The following is a 17,959-nucleotide window of genomic DNA, read 5'->3' as shown; positions in this document are numbered from 1 at the left end:
AATGGCAGGGGGGAGCGCTCTTCACAAAGAGTTCCTGTGTTATCTTTTCAGTGGTCCCTCAGGATCCCCTCTTCAGGGATTTCAATGTCTATGTCAACCCTTTTTTTTGTTGGTGGTCTGACGGGAGACTCCTTGGTAATATTCGATTATTTCATCCCAGGTGACTTTCAAGAATACATCTAGATAGAAAGAGGGAACACAGAACAATGGAACAATAGGAGGAGTTAAACAAAACAGAATTTTTATTTTGTCAAAGAAATAGGGATATTTTCATACTTTCGAAGTAAGTGGAGGTTCTTCATTCTTAAATCTGACAGAGGGGTTATAGGTCATAGATGGGTTATGAATGAGTTATATGTGAGTTTATAGATGGTTTATGTAGATGGGTAATATTTTAGTTTATAGATGTGTTATAGATGAGTTAATGTAGATGGGTTATAGATGAGTTTATATATGGGTTATAGATGGTTTATAGATGGTTATAGATGGGTTATATATGCATTTATAGATGGTTATAGATGGGTTATATATGAGTTCATAGATGGTTATAGATGAGTTCATAGATGGTTATAGATGAGTTCATAGATGGTTATAGATAAGTTTATAGATGGTTATAGATGAGTTTATAGATGGTTATAGATGGTTATAGATTAGTTTATAGATGGTTATATATGAGTTAATGTAGATGGGTTATAGATGAGTTTATAGATGAGTTATAGATGAGTTTATAGAGGGTTATAGATGAGTTAATGTAGATGGTTATAGATGAGTTAATGTAGATGGGTTATAGATGAGTTAATGTAGATGGTTATAGAAGAGTTTATAGATGGTTAAAGATGAGTTTATAGATGGTTATACATGAGTTATATATGGTTATATGAGTTAATATAGATGGCTTATAAATTAATTTATAGATGTTTAATATGAGTTCATGTAGATGGGTTATAGATGAGTTTATATATGGTTTATAGATGGTTTATAGATGGGTATAGATGGTTTATATATGCATTTATAGATGGTTATAGATGGGTTCTTTAAGAATTTATAGATGGTTATAGATGGGTTCTATAAGAATTTATAGATGGTTATAGATGGGTTATATATGAGTTTATAGATGGGTTATATATGAGTTTATAGAGGGGTTATAGATGTTTATAGATGGTTATAAATGAGTTTATAGATGTTATAGATGAGTTTATAGATGTTATAAATGGGTTATAGATGAGTTTATAGATGTTATAGATGAGTTTATAGATGTTATAGATGAGTTTATAGATGCTATAGACGAGTTTATAGATGGGTTATAGATTGGGTTATAGATGGGGTTATAGATGGGGTTATAGATGGTTATAGATGGGGTTATAGATGGGTTATAGATGGGTTATAGATGGGGTATAGATGGGGTATAGTTGAGGTATAGATGGGTTATAGATGAGTTTATAGATGGGTTATGGATGAGTTTATAGATGGGTTATATATGGGTTATAGATGAGTTTATAGATGGGTTATAGATGGGCTATATATGCATTTATAGATGGTTATAGAGTTCATAGATGGTTATAGATGAGTTTATAGATGGTTATAGATGGTTATAGATGAGTTTATAGATGGTTATATATGAGTTCATAGATGGTTATAGATTAGTTTATAGATGGGTTATAGATGAGTTTATAGATGGTTATAGATGAGTTAATGTAGATGGGTTATAGATGAGTTAATGTAGATGGTTATAGATGAGTTTATAGATGGTTAAAGATGAGTTTATAGATGGTTATACATTAGTTATATATGGTTATATGAGTTAATATAGATGGCTTATAAATTAATTTATAGATGTTTAATGTGAGTTAATGTAGATGGGTTAAAGATGAGTTTATATATGGTGTATAGATGGTTTATAGATGGTTATAGATGGGTTCTATAAGAATTTATAGATGGGTTATGGATGAGTTTATAGAGGGGTTATAGATGTTTATAGATGGTTATAAATTAGTTTATAGATGGTTATAGATGAGTTTATAGATGTTATAAATGGGTTATATATGAGTTTATAGATGTTATAGATGAGTTAATGTAGATGGGTTATAGATGAGTTAATGTACATGGGTTATAGATGAGATAATGTAGATGGGTTATAGATGAGTTTATAGATGGGTTATAGATGGTTATAGATGGGTTATATATGAGTTTATAGATGTTACAGATGGTTTATAGATGAGTTTATAGATGGTTATAGATGAGTTAATGTAGATGGGTTATAGATGAGTTAATGTAGATGGGTTATAGATGAGTTTATAGATGGGTTATAGATGAGGTATAGATGGGTTATAGTTGAGGGATAAATGGGTTATAGATGAGGTATAGATGGGTTATAGATTAGTTTATAGATGGGTTATGGATGAGTTATGGATGAGTTATGGATGGGTTATGGATGGGTTATAGATGGGTTATAGATGGGGTATAGATGAGGTATAGATGAGGTATAGATGGGTTATAGATGAGTTTATAGATGGGCTATATATGAGTTTATAGATGGGTTATAGATATGTTTATAGATTGGTTTTAGGTAAGTTAATGTAGATGGGTTATATGTGTTTATAGATGGGTTATAGATGTTTATAGATGGTTATAAATGAGTTTATAGATGGTTATAGATGAGTTTACAGATGTTATAGATGAGTTTATAGATGTTATAGATGGGTATATATGAGTTTATAGATGGGTTATATATGAGTTTATAGAGGGGTTATAGATGTTTATAGATGGTTATAAATGAGTTTATAGGTGGTTATAAATGAGTTTATAGATGTTATAGATGAGTTTATAGATGTTATAAATGGGTTATAGATGAGTTTATAGATGTTATAGATGAGTTTATAGATGCTATAGATGGGTTATAGATTGGGTTATAGATGGGGTTATAGATGGGGTTATAGATGGGTTATAGATGGGGTATAGTTGAGGTATAGATGGGTTATAGATGAGTTTATAGATGGGTTATGGATGAGTTTATAGATGGGTTATATATGGGTTATAGATGAGTTTATAGATGGGTTATAGATGGGCTATATATGCATTTATAGATGGTTATAGAGTTCATAGATGGTTATAGATGAGTTTATAGATGGTTATAGATGGTTATAGATGAGTTTATAGATGGTTATATATGAGTTCATAGATGGTTATAGATTAGTTTATAGATGGGTTATAGATGAGTTTATAGATGGTTATAGATGAGTTAATGTAGATGGGTTATAGATGAGTTAATGTAGATGGTTATAGATGAGTTTATAGATGGTTAAAGATGAGTTTATAGATAGTTATACATGAGTTATATATGGTTATATGAGTTAATATAGATGGCTTATAAATTAATTTATAGATGTTTAATGTGAGTTAATGTAGATGGGTTATAGATGAGTTTATATATGGTGTATAGATGGTTTATAGATGGGTATAGATGGGTTATAGATGAGTTTATAGATGGGTTATGGATGAGTTATGGATGAGTTATGGATGGGTTATGGATGGGTTATAGATGGGGTATAGATGGGGTATAGATGGGGTATAGATGAGGTATAGATGGGTTATAGATGAGTTTATAGATGGGCTATATATGAGTTTATAGATGGGTTATAGATATGTTTATAGATTGGTTTTAGGTAAGTTAATGTAGATGGGTTATATGTGTTTATAGATGGGTTATAGATGAGTTATAGATAAGTTATAGATGGGTTATATATGAGTTTAGATGGTTACAGATGAGTTAATGTAGATGGGTTATAGATGAGTTTATAGATGGTTATATATGGTTACAGATGAGTTCATGTAGATGGGTTATAGATTAGTTTATAGATGGGTTATAGATTAGTTTATAGATGGGTTATAGATGAGGTATAGATGGGTTATAGATTAGTTTATAGATGGGCTATATATGAGTTTATAGATGGGTTATAGATGGGTTTATAGATGGGTTTTAGATAAGTTAATGTAGATGGGTTATATGAGTTTATAGATGGGTTATAGATGAGTTATAGATAAGTTATATATGAGTTTATAGATGGTTTCAGATGAGTTAATGTAGATGGGTTATAGATGAGTTAATGTAGATAGGTTATAGATTAGTTTATAGGTGGGTTATAGATGAGGTATAGATGGGTTATAGATGAGGTACAGATCGGTTATAGATGAGGTATAGATGGGTAATAGATGAGGTATAGATGAGTTATAGATGAGGTATAGATGGGTAATAGATGAGGTATAGATGGGTAATAGATGAGGTATAGATGGGTAATAGATGAGGTATAGATGGGTAATAGATGAGGTATAGATGGGTAATAGATGAGGTATATGTGGGTTATAGATGAGGTATAGATGGGTTATAGATGAGGTATAGATGGGTTATAGATGAGGTATAGATGGGTTATAGATGAGGTATAGATGGGTTATAGATGAGTTTATAGATGGGGTTATAGATGAGTTCATGTAGATGGGTTATATGAGTTAATAGATGCATTATAGATGAGTTTATAGATGGGCTATATATGAGTTTATAGATGGTTATAGATGGGTTTATAGATGGTTATAGATGAGTTTATAGATAAGTTATAGATGGGTTATATATGAGTTTATAGATGGTTATGGATGGTTACAGATGAGTTAATGTAGATGGGTTATAGATGAGTTTATAGGTAGTTATAGATGGTTACAGATGAGTTAATGTAGATGGGTTATAGATGAGTTAATGTAGATGGGTTATAAATGAGTTAATGTAGATGGGTTATATGAGTTTATAGATGGGTAATAGATGAGGTATAGATGGGTTATAGATGAGGTATAGATGGGTTATAGATGAGTTTATAGATGGGTTATAGATGGGTTATGGATGAGTTTATAGATGGGTTATAGATGGGTTATAGATGAGTTTATAGATGGGTTATAGATGGGTTATGGATGAGTTTATAGATGGGTTATAGATGAGGTATAGATGGGTTATAGATGAGGTATAGATGGGTTATAGATGAGTTTATAGATGGGTTATGGATGAGTTTATAGATTAGTTATAGATGGGTTATAGATGAGTTTATAGATGGGGTTATAGATGAGTTAATGTAGATGGGTTCTATGAGTTTATAGATGGGTTATAGATGAGTTTATAGATGGGTTATGGATGAGTTTATAGATGGGCTATATATGAGTTTATAGATGGGTTATAGATGGGTTTATGTAGATGGGTTATATGAGTTTATAGATGGGTTATAGATGAGTTATAGATAAGTTATAGATGGGTTATATATGAGTTTATAGATGGTTATGGATGGTTACAGATGAGTTAATGTAGATGGGTTATAGATGAGTTTATAGATGGTTATAGATGGTTACAGATGAGTTAATGTAGATAGATTATAGATTAGTTAATGTAGATGGGTTATAGATGAGTTTATAGATGGGTTATAGATGAGTTTATAGATGGGTTATGGAGGAGTTTATAGATGGGCTATGGAGGAGTTTATAGATGGGCTATATATGAGTTTATAGATGGGTTATAGATGGGTTTATAGATGGGTTTTAGATGAGTTAATGTAGATGGGTTATATGAGTTTATAGATGGGTTATAGATGGGTTATAGATGAGTTATAGATAAGTTATAGATGGGTTATATATGAGTTTATAGATGGTTACAGATGAGTTTATGTAGATGGGTTATAGATGAGTTTATAGATGGTTATAGATGGTTACAGATGAGTTAATGTAGATGGGTTATAGATGAGTTTATAGATGGTTATAGATGGTTACAGATGAGTTAATGTAGATGGGTTATAGATTAGTTTATAGATGGGTTATAGATTCATCTTGTCCTGATGAATTTGTGATACAGTAAACTATCCGAAACAAACCTGTTTCCAGTACTACTGAATGAGCAAGCCAATGCTGCTTATAACATATCAGATGTCAGAAATACGAACTACAGCAAGTAGTTCTGCACACGGCTGTATTCCATGTGCAACTGGGAGGGCTGTTTGTTTGGGTATTGTTCATTTTTATTCCATGTGCAGCTGGCAGGGATGTTTGTTTGGGTATTGTTCAGTTGTATTCCATGTGCAGCTGGCAGGGCTGTTTGTTTGGGTATTCTGGGGGATATAAGCTGCAGTGCCAACCTCAGGGGTCAACACTGGGAAGTTAGTTTTCCTGCACGGAAGCTGGCAAGAGCCAGGAACTTTATGATCTGTAGCACACATCAACTTTATATCCGAAGCACTGGAAGAAGCCTATTTGAGATGTGTACAATATCCATCGTGGTATTCTTTCCCCAGGCACTTCTATTCTATTTGTTGATCGAATAATTTGACCCGTGTTGGCCGGAGTTGAACTGTTATCTATTGCCAATGAAGGAGAGTTGTGACATAGGTTGAGTATCACCCTGTATAGCACTTACCAAGGGTGATACTGCCGTTTCGATTTGCCTTACCGATGTTCTTCCCTTCATCTCTGATACTCTCTTCCTCTCCAGTTTGTATCCCAGCCAAACTGTCAGCAGCTCCTGGCCACCCTGTGGTACGACGGTTTCCCCGGGTGGCGTAGACGCCACTGGGCGGTCAAGCTGGTCACCTGCTTCACCATCGGCCTGCTCTTCCCCATCTTCTCCCTGGTCTACCTGCTGGCCCCCAAGAGCGCCCTGGGCCTCTTCATCAAGAAGCCCTTCATCAAGTTCATCTGCCACACAGCCTCCTACCTGACTTTTCTTTTCCTCCTCCTCCTGGCCTCCCAGCACATCGTGAGAACAGACCTGCACGTCCAGGGCCCGCCGCCCACCGTGGTGGAGTGGATGATCCTTCCCTGGGTGCTGGGTGAGCAGGGGGTGGGGTGGCAGGCAGCGATGGGGGAGGTTTTATAGCGTCCAGCACTGTAAAGAGGAGTAGGGCTAGAGAGATATTCTTATCGGTCAGTGTCGTACCTTTTTACATGATCACGCACAGGCCTTATCATTATAATCCATCTCTAACAGGATCTAACCGGTAACTGGGTGGATATTGAGAAATACAATGCTGTATTTGCTGCCATTAATCTGTTTCTGATTTGGACTAGTTGTGCTGATAGAAAAAAAATATCATGACAGGTGACATTAATTGTAGTGTGCAATGCCATGTGTCTTACTGACTTGACAAATGTTTCCCCTTCAGGCTTCATCTGGGCTGAGATAAAGGAGATGTGGGACGGAGGCTTCACTGAGTACGTCCATGACTGGTGGAACCTGATGGACTTTGCCATGAACTCTCTCTACTTGGCCACTATCTCACTCAAAATAGTTGCTTACTTCAAGGTAAGTCACACGTTTATTTTTTCAAGATGAGTTGATGATATTTTGAGGGCTAAGAAATTCCTGTCTATTTCTTTTTGCCCGCTTTACACATTGCAATATGATAACCATGGCCTTCTGGCAAGTAGCTAACAGCCTCTCTCCGTTTCAACAACAGTACAACAGCTCTCGGCCGCGGGAGGAGTGGGAGATGTGGCACCCGACGCTGATCGCCGAGGGCCTGTTTGCTATCGCCAACATCTTCAGCTCCCTGCGCCTCATCTCCCTGTTCACAGCCAACTCCCACCTGGGGCCTCTGCAGATCTCCCTGGGGCGCATGCTGCTGGACATCCTCAAGTTCCTCTTCATCTACTGCCTGGTGCTGCTGGCCTTCGCCAACGGGCTCAACCAACTGTACTTCTACTACGAGACCAAGGCCTCGGACGAGCCCAACAACTGCAAGGGCATCCGCTGCGAGAAGCAGAACAATGCCTTCTCTACGTGAGTCATCTGAGGGCCCTTGTCCTAGAAAGAGTGTGTCATGACAAAAGGAGGGGTTTGGATAGACAGAGAAAGAAGAGCATATGGAGAGATGAATGAAACAAGTACTTTCTGAGACAAGGAGGGGAGTGAAGAGGTAGAGGGCAGGGTTAAGGAAGGAGCTTGAAAGATATTGGGAGGGGAGCAGAGATGGAACATGAAGAGATACGAATTGTTCGGGAAGAGGGTGACAGGTTCCACACAGGGTCTTATACTCCAATGCCTGTTGTAATTGAAAAGCACTTTTTCATGTGTTCCCCGAGGTTTCACACAGAAACCTGCAGTATGCACATAATCCTCTCCCTGTCCCGTAATGAATAAAAGATACTGCAGTGTACTACATCTCATCTGCTTCCTCCAGCCCCTGAGTCATTTTGGAGATTGAGCAGTTTGCATCGCTCGCCTGTTTTCTAGGTTTTAATATTACATTGAGTAACTGTAATGCAAAACATCTGTTTAGGATTCAAAGGCTTCTGCTGTTTGGCTTTAAAAAAAAGAATATCTGTATATCTTGTTCTTTCCCAGGCTATTTGAGACGTTGCAGTCCCTGTTCTGGTCGATATTCGGCCTGCTCAACCTGTACGTGACCAACGTGAAGGCACGCCATGAGTTCACAGAGTTTGTGGGGGCCACCATGTTCGGTACCTACAACGTTATCTCCCTGGTGGTGCTGCTCAACATGCTCATCGCCATGATGAACAACTCCTATCAGCTCATCGCTGTGAGTCACGTTGCGTCGTTTCTCTGTCCAGCTCTCTCTCAGCTGTCTGCTAGCTCCTTTGTCAGGGGAAGTCACATGGCCCTTCCCATCTTTTTCGTGGCGCTCTTGCTGGTGCTTAATGATCAAGCGGCGCTTGCAGTTGATCTCAAGAAGTTATGCAAAGTGTCTCTCAATCTCAGCAGGAATAAGAACCAGAATGAGTCATTGCGATAAAATATATTGTAGATCATGAAAGGCAGGTCAAACATCTTAGAGAGTTTGTAGTTATGGGGCTGCAGGCATCACACAGAGACGTATTTATATCTGTTTATTTTCCTCCAACTAACCTTTCTGCGAGAGCTTATGTAAGCCCCGATGGTAGAGGGCCTCCTGCCCATGTATCACTCTCCCTGGGAGCTGTGTGAAAATGCACAGCTCCCAGGGACAAAACACACACACACACACACACACACACACACACACACACACACACACACACACACACACACACACACACACACACACACACACACACACACACACACACACACACACACACACACACACACACACACACACACACAGATCCTACAATCCACCAATCAACCCCCGTCCCTCCCATCAGAGAACAGCGCATTGCCTAAGGCACATCTAGGGAAAGGGAAGACAGGATGTAACTACATGTTAAGGAAACAATTTTATTTCAAGCAGATCAAATGTTATTTTAGCCCTGCTATTAAGTGGGTTTTTCATCACACTCAGTGATAGTAAATGTGATCGCATAGGATGTAAGAGAGATTTAATTCTGATGGTGCAGCCCTCCTTTAATATCTAAATACCCCTGTACAGGACCATGCGGACATTGAATGGAAGTTTGCCCGCACCAAGCTGTGGATGAGTTATTTTGACGAGGGAGGAACTCTCCCTCCGCCCTTCAACATCGTCCCCAGCCCCAAGTCAGTGTGGTACCTGTGTGTGTGGACGCACAACCGCCTGTGTGGACGGGACCATCCCAGTCCTGACGACCCAAGGAAACACGAGAACTTAAAGGAGTTCACGGTACAACATTTACAAACCTGTACAGTCAATATAGAATACAGTGTACACACACTCACTAAATTCTCACCTGGCAGTTTCCTTTTTGCTGTGTCATATCAGTGGAAGACATGCGATTGCTTTACTACAATCATCGCCTTGCTCCTCTATTTCTATACCATAACACAACCGTATACGTTTTATGGGATCCTTGCCTGTAAATGTTATGGAGAGCTTGAGAATAGTGTTAGGGCTATCAGTTTCCCCCAGCTGTGAAGTCACTGACAAGGCTCTGTATATCCTGGTTATCCAGCGTCCAGCTGCAGTGGGCAGGCACATGTTGCCAAGCAACCCTTCCTCAGGCTCCAAATTCACTGGATGTCTCCCAGTCAGCTGAACTTCTCTCCTCTACCAGCAGCAATCGCCTGTTATACCGTTCCACTGTTCTACTCCTCCACACCCCTGCTTACGCAGAGGCATTCGCGTTACCTTCACCAAACACAACAGACATATGTTTTTGGGGATATAACGTTGGATAATAATGGATATGCAGCCTCTTGAATCAGAAGTTTGGTTTGAAGAGGAGAAAATGTAATGGAACAAAGTCTGAAATTATCGTCACATGGGTGCGATATTTTTGCCTCCTAACTTTCTCACTCATCATTATTCAAGATTCATTCATGACTATCCGTGATCATGGTAGCATCCACATCAATGTAGAAGTGTTTAGAAACATATTCTACTCTTATTTACAATAAAAGTGACTGCAGAATGACACAATACATTATTTAACATTCATTTCAATTGGTCACAAAATAATCTGAAACACAACCAAAACAAACTGCAAATGCATCCAACAAGTTCGTAGAGTCACAAACTTGATGTAGTCATTGCGCGCTAGGAATATGGGACCAAATACTACACTTTTGACTACTTTAATACACATAAGTGAATTTGTCCAAATGCTTTTGGTTCCCTGAAATGAGGGGGACTATATACAAAAAGTGCAGCAATGTCTAAACGGTTCACTCATTATGGATGAAAATATCCTCAAATGAAAGCTAACAGTCTGCACTTCAACCCCAAAGTTATTGTATAATTTCAAATCCAAAGTGCTGGAGCACAGATCATAAACAAAACGTTACTGTCCACATACTTCTGGACCTTTCAATTCCTTAGCTCTTTAGCCTCTGTTTAGAACATGTGCATTGCGTCACTCTCACAGCACACATGTAACACGCATCTGCAGAGACGCCACTAGAGTGATACCAATACATTTGTGCGGTTAATATAAATGCTGCGCACGAACAAAAGTAGTTTCATTCTTCTGCTTTTTCATTTTGTTCTAGGAGCGGCATGCTGACAACCTGATTCAGAACCAGCATTATCAGGTAAAAAAGCTGCTATCATAAAAACTATGGACCAGAGTGTATGCATGTACACACACGCACGCACGCACACACACGCACACACACACACGCACGCACGCGCACACACACCCACACACCCTCTTGACGCCTCATTGTTGAGCTGCATGAAGGACATTTGCACTGCACACTATGTATTAGAATCTATTATTACGCTGTTGACATTTGAGCAAAGTGGGGAACAGGTGTCAGTTACTGGATGTGTCGTCGTTATGGTGGTGGTGAGCTTGGCGGTAGGTTTCATTCTGATCCCTGGCATGTCCCAATTTGGCACACGCTAGTTGAATCAATGTTGTTTTAACATCATTTCTCAACCTATTGTGATGTGGAATCTACATGGAAAAACACATTTGGATTTGAAAATAAAGTCATCAACCGGTACTGTTTTCATCTCATTTAAACATTGAAATTAGGGTCAAACTTCAACACAATGACTTAGCGTAACTAACAGGTTGTGACATCAATCAAATTTCAACATAATCACAGAACTATGTACAGTATATGTTTAAATTAAAATTCCACAGAAATGTTTAAAATCTTTTTCATCCCATATTCAATATACAGTATATTGGGTGGTTGAAATTGTTGTATTTCATATTTCATTAGATCTTGTTTCAAAGTTGATAATAAATGGTATGTTTGAATCAACGTCATTGTTTCAATGGCATGCCTTCAACCTAAATAAAGAGGTATCTTGAAATAAAACACAGACACAGTCCAACAATTCCTGCCTGAACAGTGACTCCTGCTGGTTTATGAGGAGTAATGCACGTCAGTAAAAACAAGTCTATCATCCAGACACCTATCGCTTTGTACCCTGCTTAGTTTCAGAAACAGCTGAGCTATTATGTCAACACATTTAACCACTGATCAGCTTCCATACTCATTTGCGTAGACACCCTCAATAACAGAATAGTTTAAAGTAAATCCCTTTTTTTAAACACATGCTGTATGTGAGTGTACATTTGGAGTGAGGTTGGGTTTATGTAAGCTACATTGACATCTGATTTGCCCAAAGGACACCATCATTTCAACATGTACGTTAAAGTATATATGGTATTCAAACATGGTTAAATTGGATCTTTGGAAGTATCATTAGGCCTATAAAAAGGATGCCAAATTCATTATATTAATAATACACTTTTACCTTTGGATATTGTCTTTTATATGAAGGAGGATTGGTTGATTTCAAATTTCTAAGTTAATAATTAATATGTTGGATTCACGTCTCGGTCTCAGCCAAACATCTAAGTTGAAGAATAGGACTAAATCAAATCAAACTTTATTTGAAGTGCATTTAAAGTTTGATTCAATTTAGTGCTATTTTTTAACTTAGATTGTTGGTTGAGACGTGAATCCAACATATCAATAACTAATTTGTAGACAAACTGGATATTTAACTGTGAACGCAACCGAAATATCAACATTTGAAGGAGAGGTACCTTCTGTTTGGATAGTATATACAGTAGATATTATGAATAACACATATAAAAGACAATATCCAAAGGTAAAAGTGTATTATTAATATCGTGCCTTAAGCGTAACATTTAAAAGGCTAATGTTCACTACTTCTAAACTTCCAAAGATCCAATCAGCAATGGATGAATGATAATATTCCTAGCTTCACGTTGAAATGATGGTGTCCTTTGGGCAAATCAGATGTCAGAGTAGCCTACAGAAACCCAACCTCACTCTGAATTTACTTTCACATACAGCGTGTTGTTGAAACGATGACGTCGATTCGAACGTACCATTTTACTATCGACATTGAAATACGGTCAAAATAAATATGTCTAATCAAATATGAAATTCAACAATTTCAACCACCCAACAATATATATATTGAATGTTTTTTTTAAATATCTTTTTTTATTTATTTAACCTTTATTTAACTAGGCAATGATGATAGGATGAAAAAGATTTGAAAAGGTTCTATGTGGAATTTAACACAATTTCAACGTTTTACACAGTTCTGATGATTATGTTGAAATAAGATTGATGTAACAACTTGTTAGTCAGGTTAAGTCATCGTATTCAAGATGAAGATTCCACGTTACAATAGGTTGACAGATGATGTTGATTCAACCAGTGTGTGCCTAGTGGGATGTTCATTTGTTTATTAGTCGGTGCTCACCACAGTAATTGCAATTAGCTCAACCTTTGGCGGCCCTCCTCTCCCCCCCTCCCCTTCATTTCCCCCCCTTCCCCTTCATTTCCCCCAGTTAAGGCCTTGTGCTGCTGGGGCTCCTCAGCTGACTTGTAAAACCGAATGCATTGACTGGAGCCTGCGCTGTCTAATGAAACTGCTGTATCAAAGAATACAGCTGCCGCTCCAAATGAAGGAGTTTGGGGAATAGGGCAGAACCTATAAGAGAAAGGGAGGCACTGAGGCAACTCTTAGTGCATGTGGTGAGGTGAGTGGTATGCCTACATGCACTACATGATCAAAAGTATGTGGACACCTGCTCATCAAACATCTTATTCCAAAATCATGGGCATTAATGTGGAGTTGGTCCCCCATTTACTGTTATAACAGCCTCCACTCTTCCAGGAAGGCTTTCCACTAGATGTTGGAACATTGCTGCAGGGACTAGCTTCCATTCAGCCACAAGAGTATTAGTGAGGTCGGGCACCGATGTTGGGTGATTAGGCCTGGCACGCAGTCGGCGTTCCAATTCATCCTAAATGTGTTTTTGATGGGGTTGAGGTCAGGGCTCTGTGCAGCCCAGTCAAGTTGTTCCACACCAATCTCGACAAACCATTTCTGTATGGACCTCGCTTTGTGCACAGATGCATTGTCATGCTGAAACAGGAAAGGGCCTTCCCCAATCTGTTGCCACAAAGTTGGAAGCACAGAATCGTCTACAATGTCATTGTATCCTGTAGCATTAAGATTTCCCTTCACTGGAACTAAGGAGCCTAGCCCGAACCATGAACAATAGTCCCAGACTATTATTCCTCCTCCACCAAACTTTACAGTTGGCACTATGCATTGGGGCAGGTAGCATTCCCCTGGCATCCGCTAAACCCAAATGATGAAGCATGATTCATCCCTCCAGAGAATGCGTTTCCACTGAGTCCAATGGCGGCAAGCTTTACACCACTTCGGCCGACGCTTGGCATTGCACATGGATCTTAGGCTTGTGTGCGGCTGCTCGGCCATGGAAAACCATTTCATGAAGCTCCCGGCGAACAGTTATTGTGCTGATGTTGCTTCCAGAGACAGTTTGGAAATTGGTAGTGAGTGTTGCAACCGAGGACATACCATTTTTTACGTGCTTCAGCACTCGGCGGTCCCGTTCTGTGAGCTTGTATGGCCTACCACTTCGCAGCTGAGCCATTGTTGCTCCTAGACATTTCCACTTCACAATAACAGCACTTACAGTTGACCGGGGTAGCTCTGGCAGGGCAGAAATTTGATGAACTGACTTGTTGGAAAGCTGGCATCCTATGACGGTGCCACGTTGAAAGTCACTGAGCGCTTCAGTAAGACCATTCTACTGCCTATGTTTGTCTATGGAGATTGCACTGGCTGTGTTTTCGATTTTATACACCTGTCAGCAACGGGTGTGGCCGAAGTAGCCGAACCCACTAATCTGAAGGGGTGTCCACATACTTTTGTATAGTGTATCTCTTACCCTTCCAGTGCACACTATTAGATGCAATCTACAAACACCTCCACAAATATCCTCTTCCACAATTCATTAAATTGTTGTTTTTACACCAAATTATTGTTCTGTAAAAGAAAAAGTCTGGTTTGATTTCAACCATTGGTCCATTGTGTCCTAAACATGCAAATCAATGCAAAGTTATGTACGTCCAGATTTTCAACTCAAGCTAATACAAATGTCATGAATATGCCTAAACAGTTTTTCCTTATTAAACACAACATGCAAATGTGTGCATGCAAGGAAGGAAGAGCCTTTTTCCCCAAATGTCAGATCATTTCCTACTTAGGGAGGTACAAGTCTACAAAAATAGCTTACCAAGAAAAATATGCTTGTTTCTAGAATGTGCCCATGACTTCACCACTCATTTCATACTGTAGTAGTGTGTCTAATGTGATTGTTTCTCTGCTGTGTGTCTTTGTGTATAGGAGGTGATCAGGAACCTGGTGAAGAGGTATGTAGCAGCCATGATCCGCAGTGCTAAGACAGACGAGGGACTGACAGAGGAGAATTTTAAGGTAGGTATCTCAGAAGTTGTGTATTTAAGCTTTCATCCCCAAAATGTTCCTGTATATATATATCATAGTCATTGAGCAATATCTAACTGTCCCTCATTGTGGATCTGTCCTTCGCCTCTAACCCCCTCTTAATTGATCCATAGGAGCTCAAGCAGGACATCTCCAGTTTCCGCTACGAGGTGTTGGACCTGTTGGGGGACAGGAAGCCTCCGCGGAGGACCTACTCATCCAGCAGTGAGGCTACCCAGCAGGACGAGGCCAACGAGGAAGAAGGGGCTGGACAGGCCCAGGGTCAGTCCAGGGACCAAGGGGCCAAGGGGGTATCCTTCAGCACGTCAATCACTGAGAGGAAGAGCAAGGACTCTGGGTTCAGCGTCTCCGCCCTCTTTAAGTCCATGTCAGGGGCAGAGGGGGCAGTGGACAACAGACCAAAGAGCAACGGGCTCAGGTTCTCCTCCTCCCCCACGTCCTCCGCTGCGTTAACCCGCAGTAGTGGCCGGCTGCAACGCTTCTCCAAGTCCAAGAGAGACTCCATCAGGCGGCTGGGCCTACTCTTCTCCCGCATGAACGGACACGTCCCAGAGCCCAGGTCCCCTCCTCCCAGGATGCACCAGCCCACCTACAGCATCTCAGACGGTCTGCTTCGGCAGCCCACAACCTGGCCGGACATCCAGATCCCCCCCAATCCCCCGGTTACACGCAGCCTGTTCCACCTGGGCCAGCTGGGGGGGAACCTGAAGGAGCTACCACATGCCCCTCCCCAGGCCCTGCCATTGGTGTCACCCCAGCAGGCTAACAGAAGTGACAGTCTGCTCCTGCTACCCACGGGCCACTCCTTACCGCCGCCAGGCCACTCCCTGCCACCCCTGCACTGTGCTTCCAGCATCACGGCCTCCAGCTCCCGGGCTGTCCTCCTGGGCTCTAGTGAGGACATGTTTGAGGGCTGGATAGGACCTTGTGACGAGCTGGACTCCTCTGAGTGGGGGGCTGAGCAGGAGGACTCCATCACAACACAGCTTTAGAGATCCCCCCCGGAATAATGACAAAATACTACTGTATGTTCAGGTCACTCTGCTGAAAGGACAGAAAGAATAAGGGGCTGACCTAAGTATACAAAACCCAGGACTCATTTTCACAAAGATATCATAGCAAAGTAGGAAGATTCTAAACATATAATGAAAAAAAAGAAGCTTTATCTATTGCAATATAACTACATCTTTGCATACTGCCACCTACCGTTGTGATCCTTAGATCATTGGGTCTGTAAGCTCACCATCCTCTCTTCACAATTGTTTTCATACAGTTGAGACCCAGTTATTTCTATTTTACTCATCAAAATATCACTGAGATTAAAGGGGTTCATATACACAGCTGAGGTATCACCATTGTCCAAACTTCTCTCTTACGAATATGTTTAATCTCGTTGCAAGTTTTTTTTGTCTTTTACCAGCCTGTTTTGCAGTGTTGTTCCATATGCACATGTTTTCCTCATGTGCCACATTTCCCCTACAGTGTGTTCTGTTTGGTATGTCATATAACCTAAACATGAATGGTTATTATCATGGTAGACAAGGTCGTGTGACATACATTTATTTCAGGCTTGCAGGTTGAATCTTTACAAGTCGTTTTTGGACAACTAACTAATAATACTGTTCTGTTTTTCTATGAAAGCTGTATTTTTCTATATTTTCTTGGAAATAAGACACTACCAATTTTTGGCTATTGAGACAGGTAATGCACGATATTAGCAGAGTAACATTTATCAATGTCTTATGTTTACACTTAATCTAATTTATTTTATTTTTCAAGATGGCTGTGAATTATAATACTCAAGATCAATTTAGAAGAGGAAACCGACGCAAACAATGTTTAATTGCTGTCAAAAACAAGCTTGTATACAAATACATTTATTTGATAATGAGAATGATCTACTAAAATACATTACATTATTTTTGACTGATTCTTTAGAACTAGGATTCCAAGACTGAGCCATGTAATATGATGGCCTCTGTGGTCACACAAAACAGCACTGAAATGTCCAAAAATAGCTATACTCTGGGCAATTGTGACAGCGCAATGCATTCGCTAGTTGCAGTATTCATGGTTTACCTTAATGTGCCGTCTCATCAATTAAAAATGAACACTTTTACGAGTTCAGATTCTCGTCATCTGAGGAAGTAGTAGTTGATAAAAGTTTGGTATTTTGGCGTGGATGGTGGTCGGGGAAGCCAGCCCCCGGTCATGGATCCGGACCTGATCAACTCTATGCGACGGAGATGTGTCCCACTGCATGAGGCAAATGGGGGTCACACCAGATACTAACTGGTTTTCTGATCCACGCCCCTACCTTTAAAAAAGGGATCTGTGACCAACAGATGCATATCTGTATTCCCAGTCATGTGGAATCTATAGATCAGGGCCTAATGGATTTCTTTCCAACTGACTGATTTCCTTATATGAACTGTAACTCTGTAAAATCTTTGAAATTGTTGAATGTTGCGTTTATATTTTTATCCAGTATATTTTCCAATCGGTTCGTTCTGAACAGAACCATACTTATTTTCGTTCCGTTTTCACTGTTCTGACCAGCAAAATAAAGTCAAGAACAGCTTGGAACGGTTTTGCGTTTTTTTATGGGAGTGGAAAATAAAAATGCCTGGAGCGTAAAATAACGTTATTAACCTGTTCCTATGCTTTGAGGGTGGTTGATTAATTAACCAAGGGAGTTCAGGTGGGTAACAGTGCTAAGTCCATATACGGCTCTAGTTCCTTGC

General features: G+C 39.6%; 1 protein-coding gene across 1 annotated transcript in view; it reads left to right on the top strand.

The window, feature by feature from the left end:
• LOC106602946 (short transient receptor potential channel 5-like) overlaps positions 1–17,768 on the top strand; it is a 31,460-nt gene extending 13,692 nt beyond the window's left edge. Inside the window, exons 6-13 of the mRNA XM_014195985.2 lie at positions 6,512–6,848; positions 7,182–7,321; positions 7,476–7,798; positions 8,363–8,558; positions 9,387–9,596; positions 10,922–10,963; positions 15,096–15,185; positions 15,329–17,768. Coding sequence (XP_014051460.1) covers positions 6,512–6,848; positions 7,182–7,321; positions 7,476–7,798; positions 8,363–8,558; positions 9,387–9,596; positions 10,922–10,963; positions 15,096–15,185; positions 15,329–16,207 — 2,217 coding nt within the window. The 3' untranslated portion in view covers positions 16,208–17,768. The remainder of the gene's footprint in view (positions 1–6,511; positions 6,849–7,181; positions 7,322–7,475; positions 7,799–8,362; positions 8,559–9,386; positions 9,597–10,921; positions 10,964–15,095; positions 15,186–15,328) is intronic.
• The last annotated feature ends 191 nt before the right edge of the window (positions 17,769–17,959 follow it).

This window comes from Salmo salar, chromosome ssa04, assembly GCF_905237065.1.
Source record: "Salmo salar chromosome ssa04, Ssal_v3.1, whole genome shotgun sequence".
Lineage (NCBI taxonomy): Eukaryota > Metazoa > Chordata > Actinopteri > Salmoniformes > Salmonidae > Salmo > Salmo salar.
This window is presented reverse-complemented; position numbering and strand designations above follow the sequence as displayed.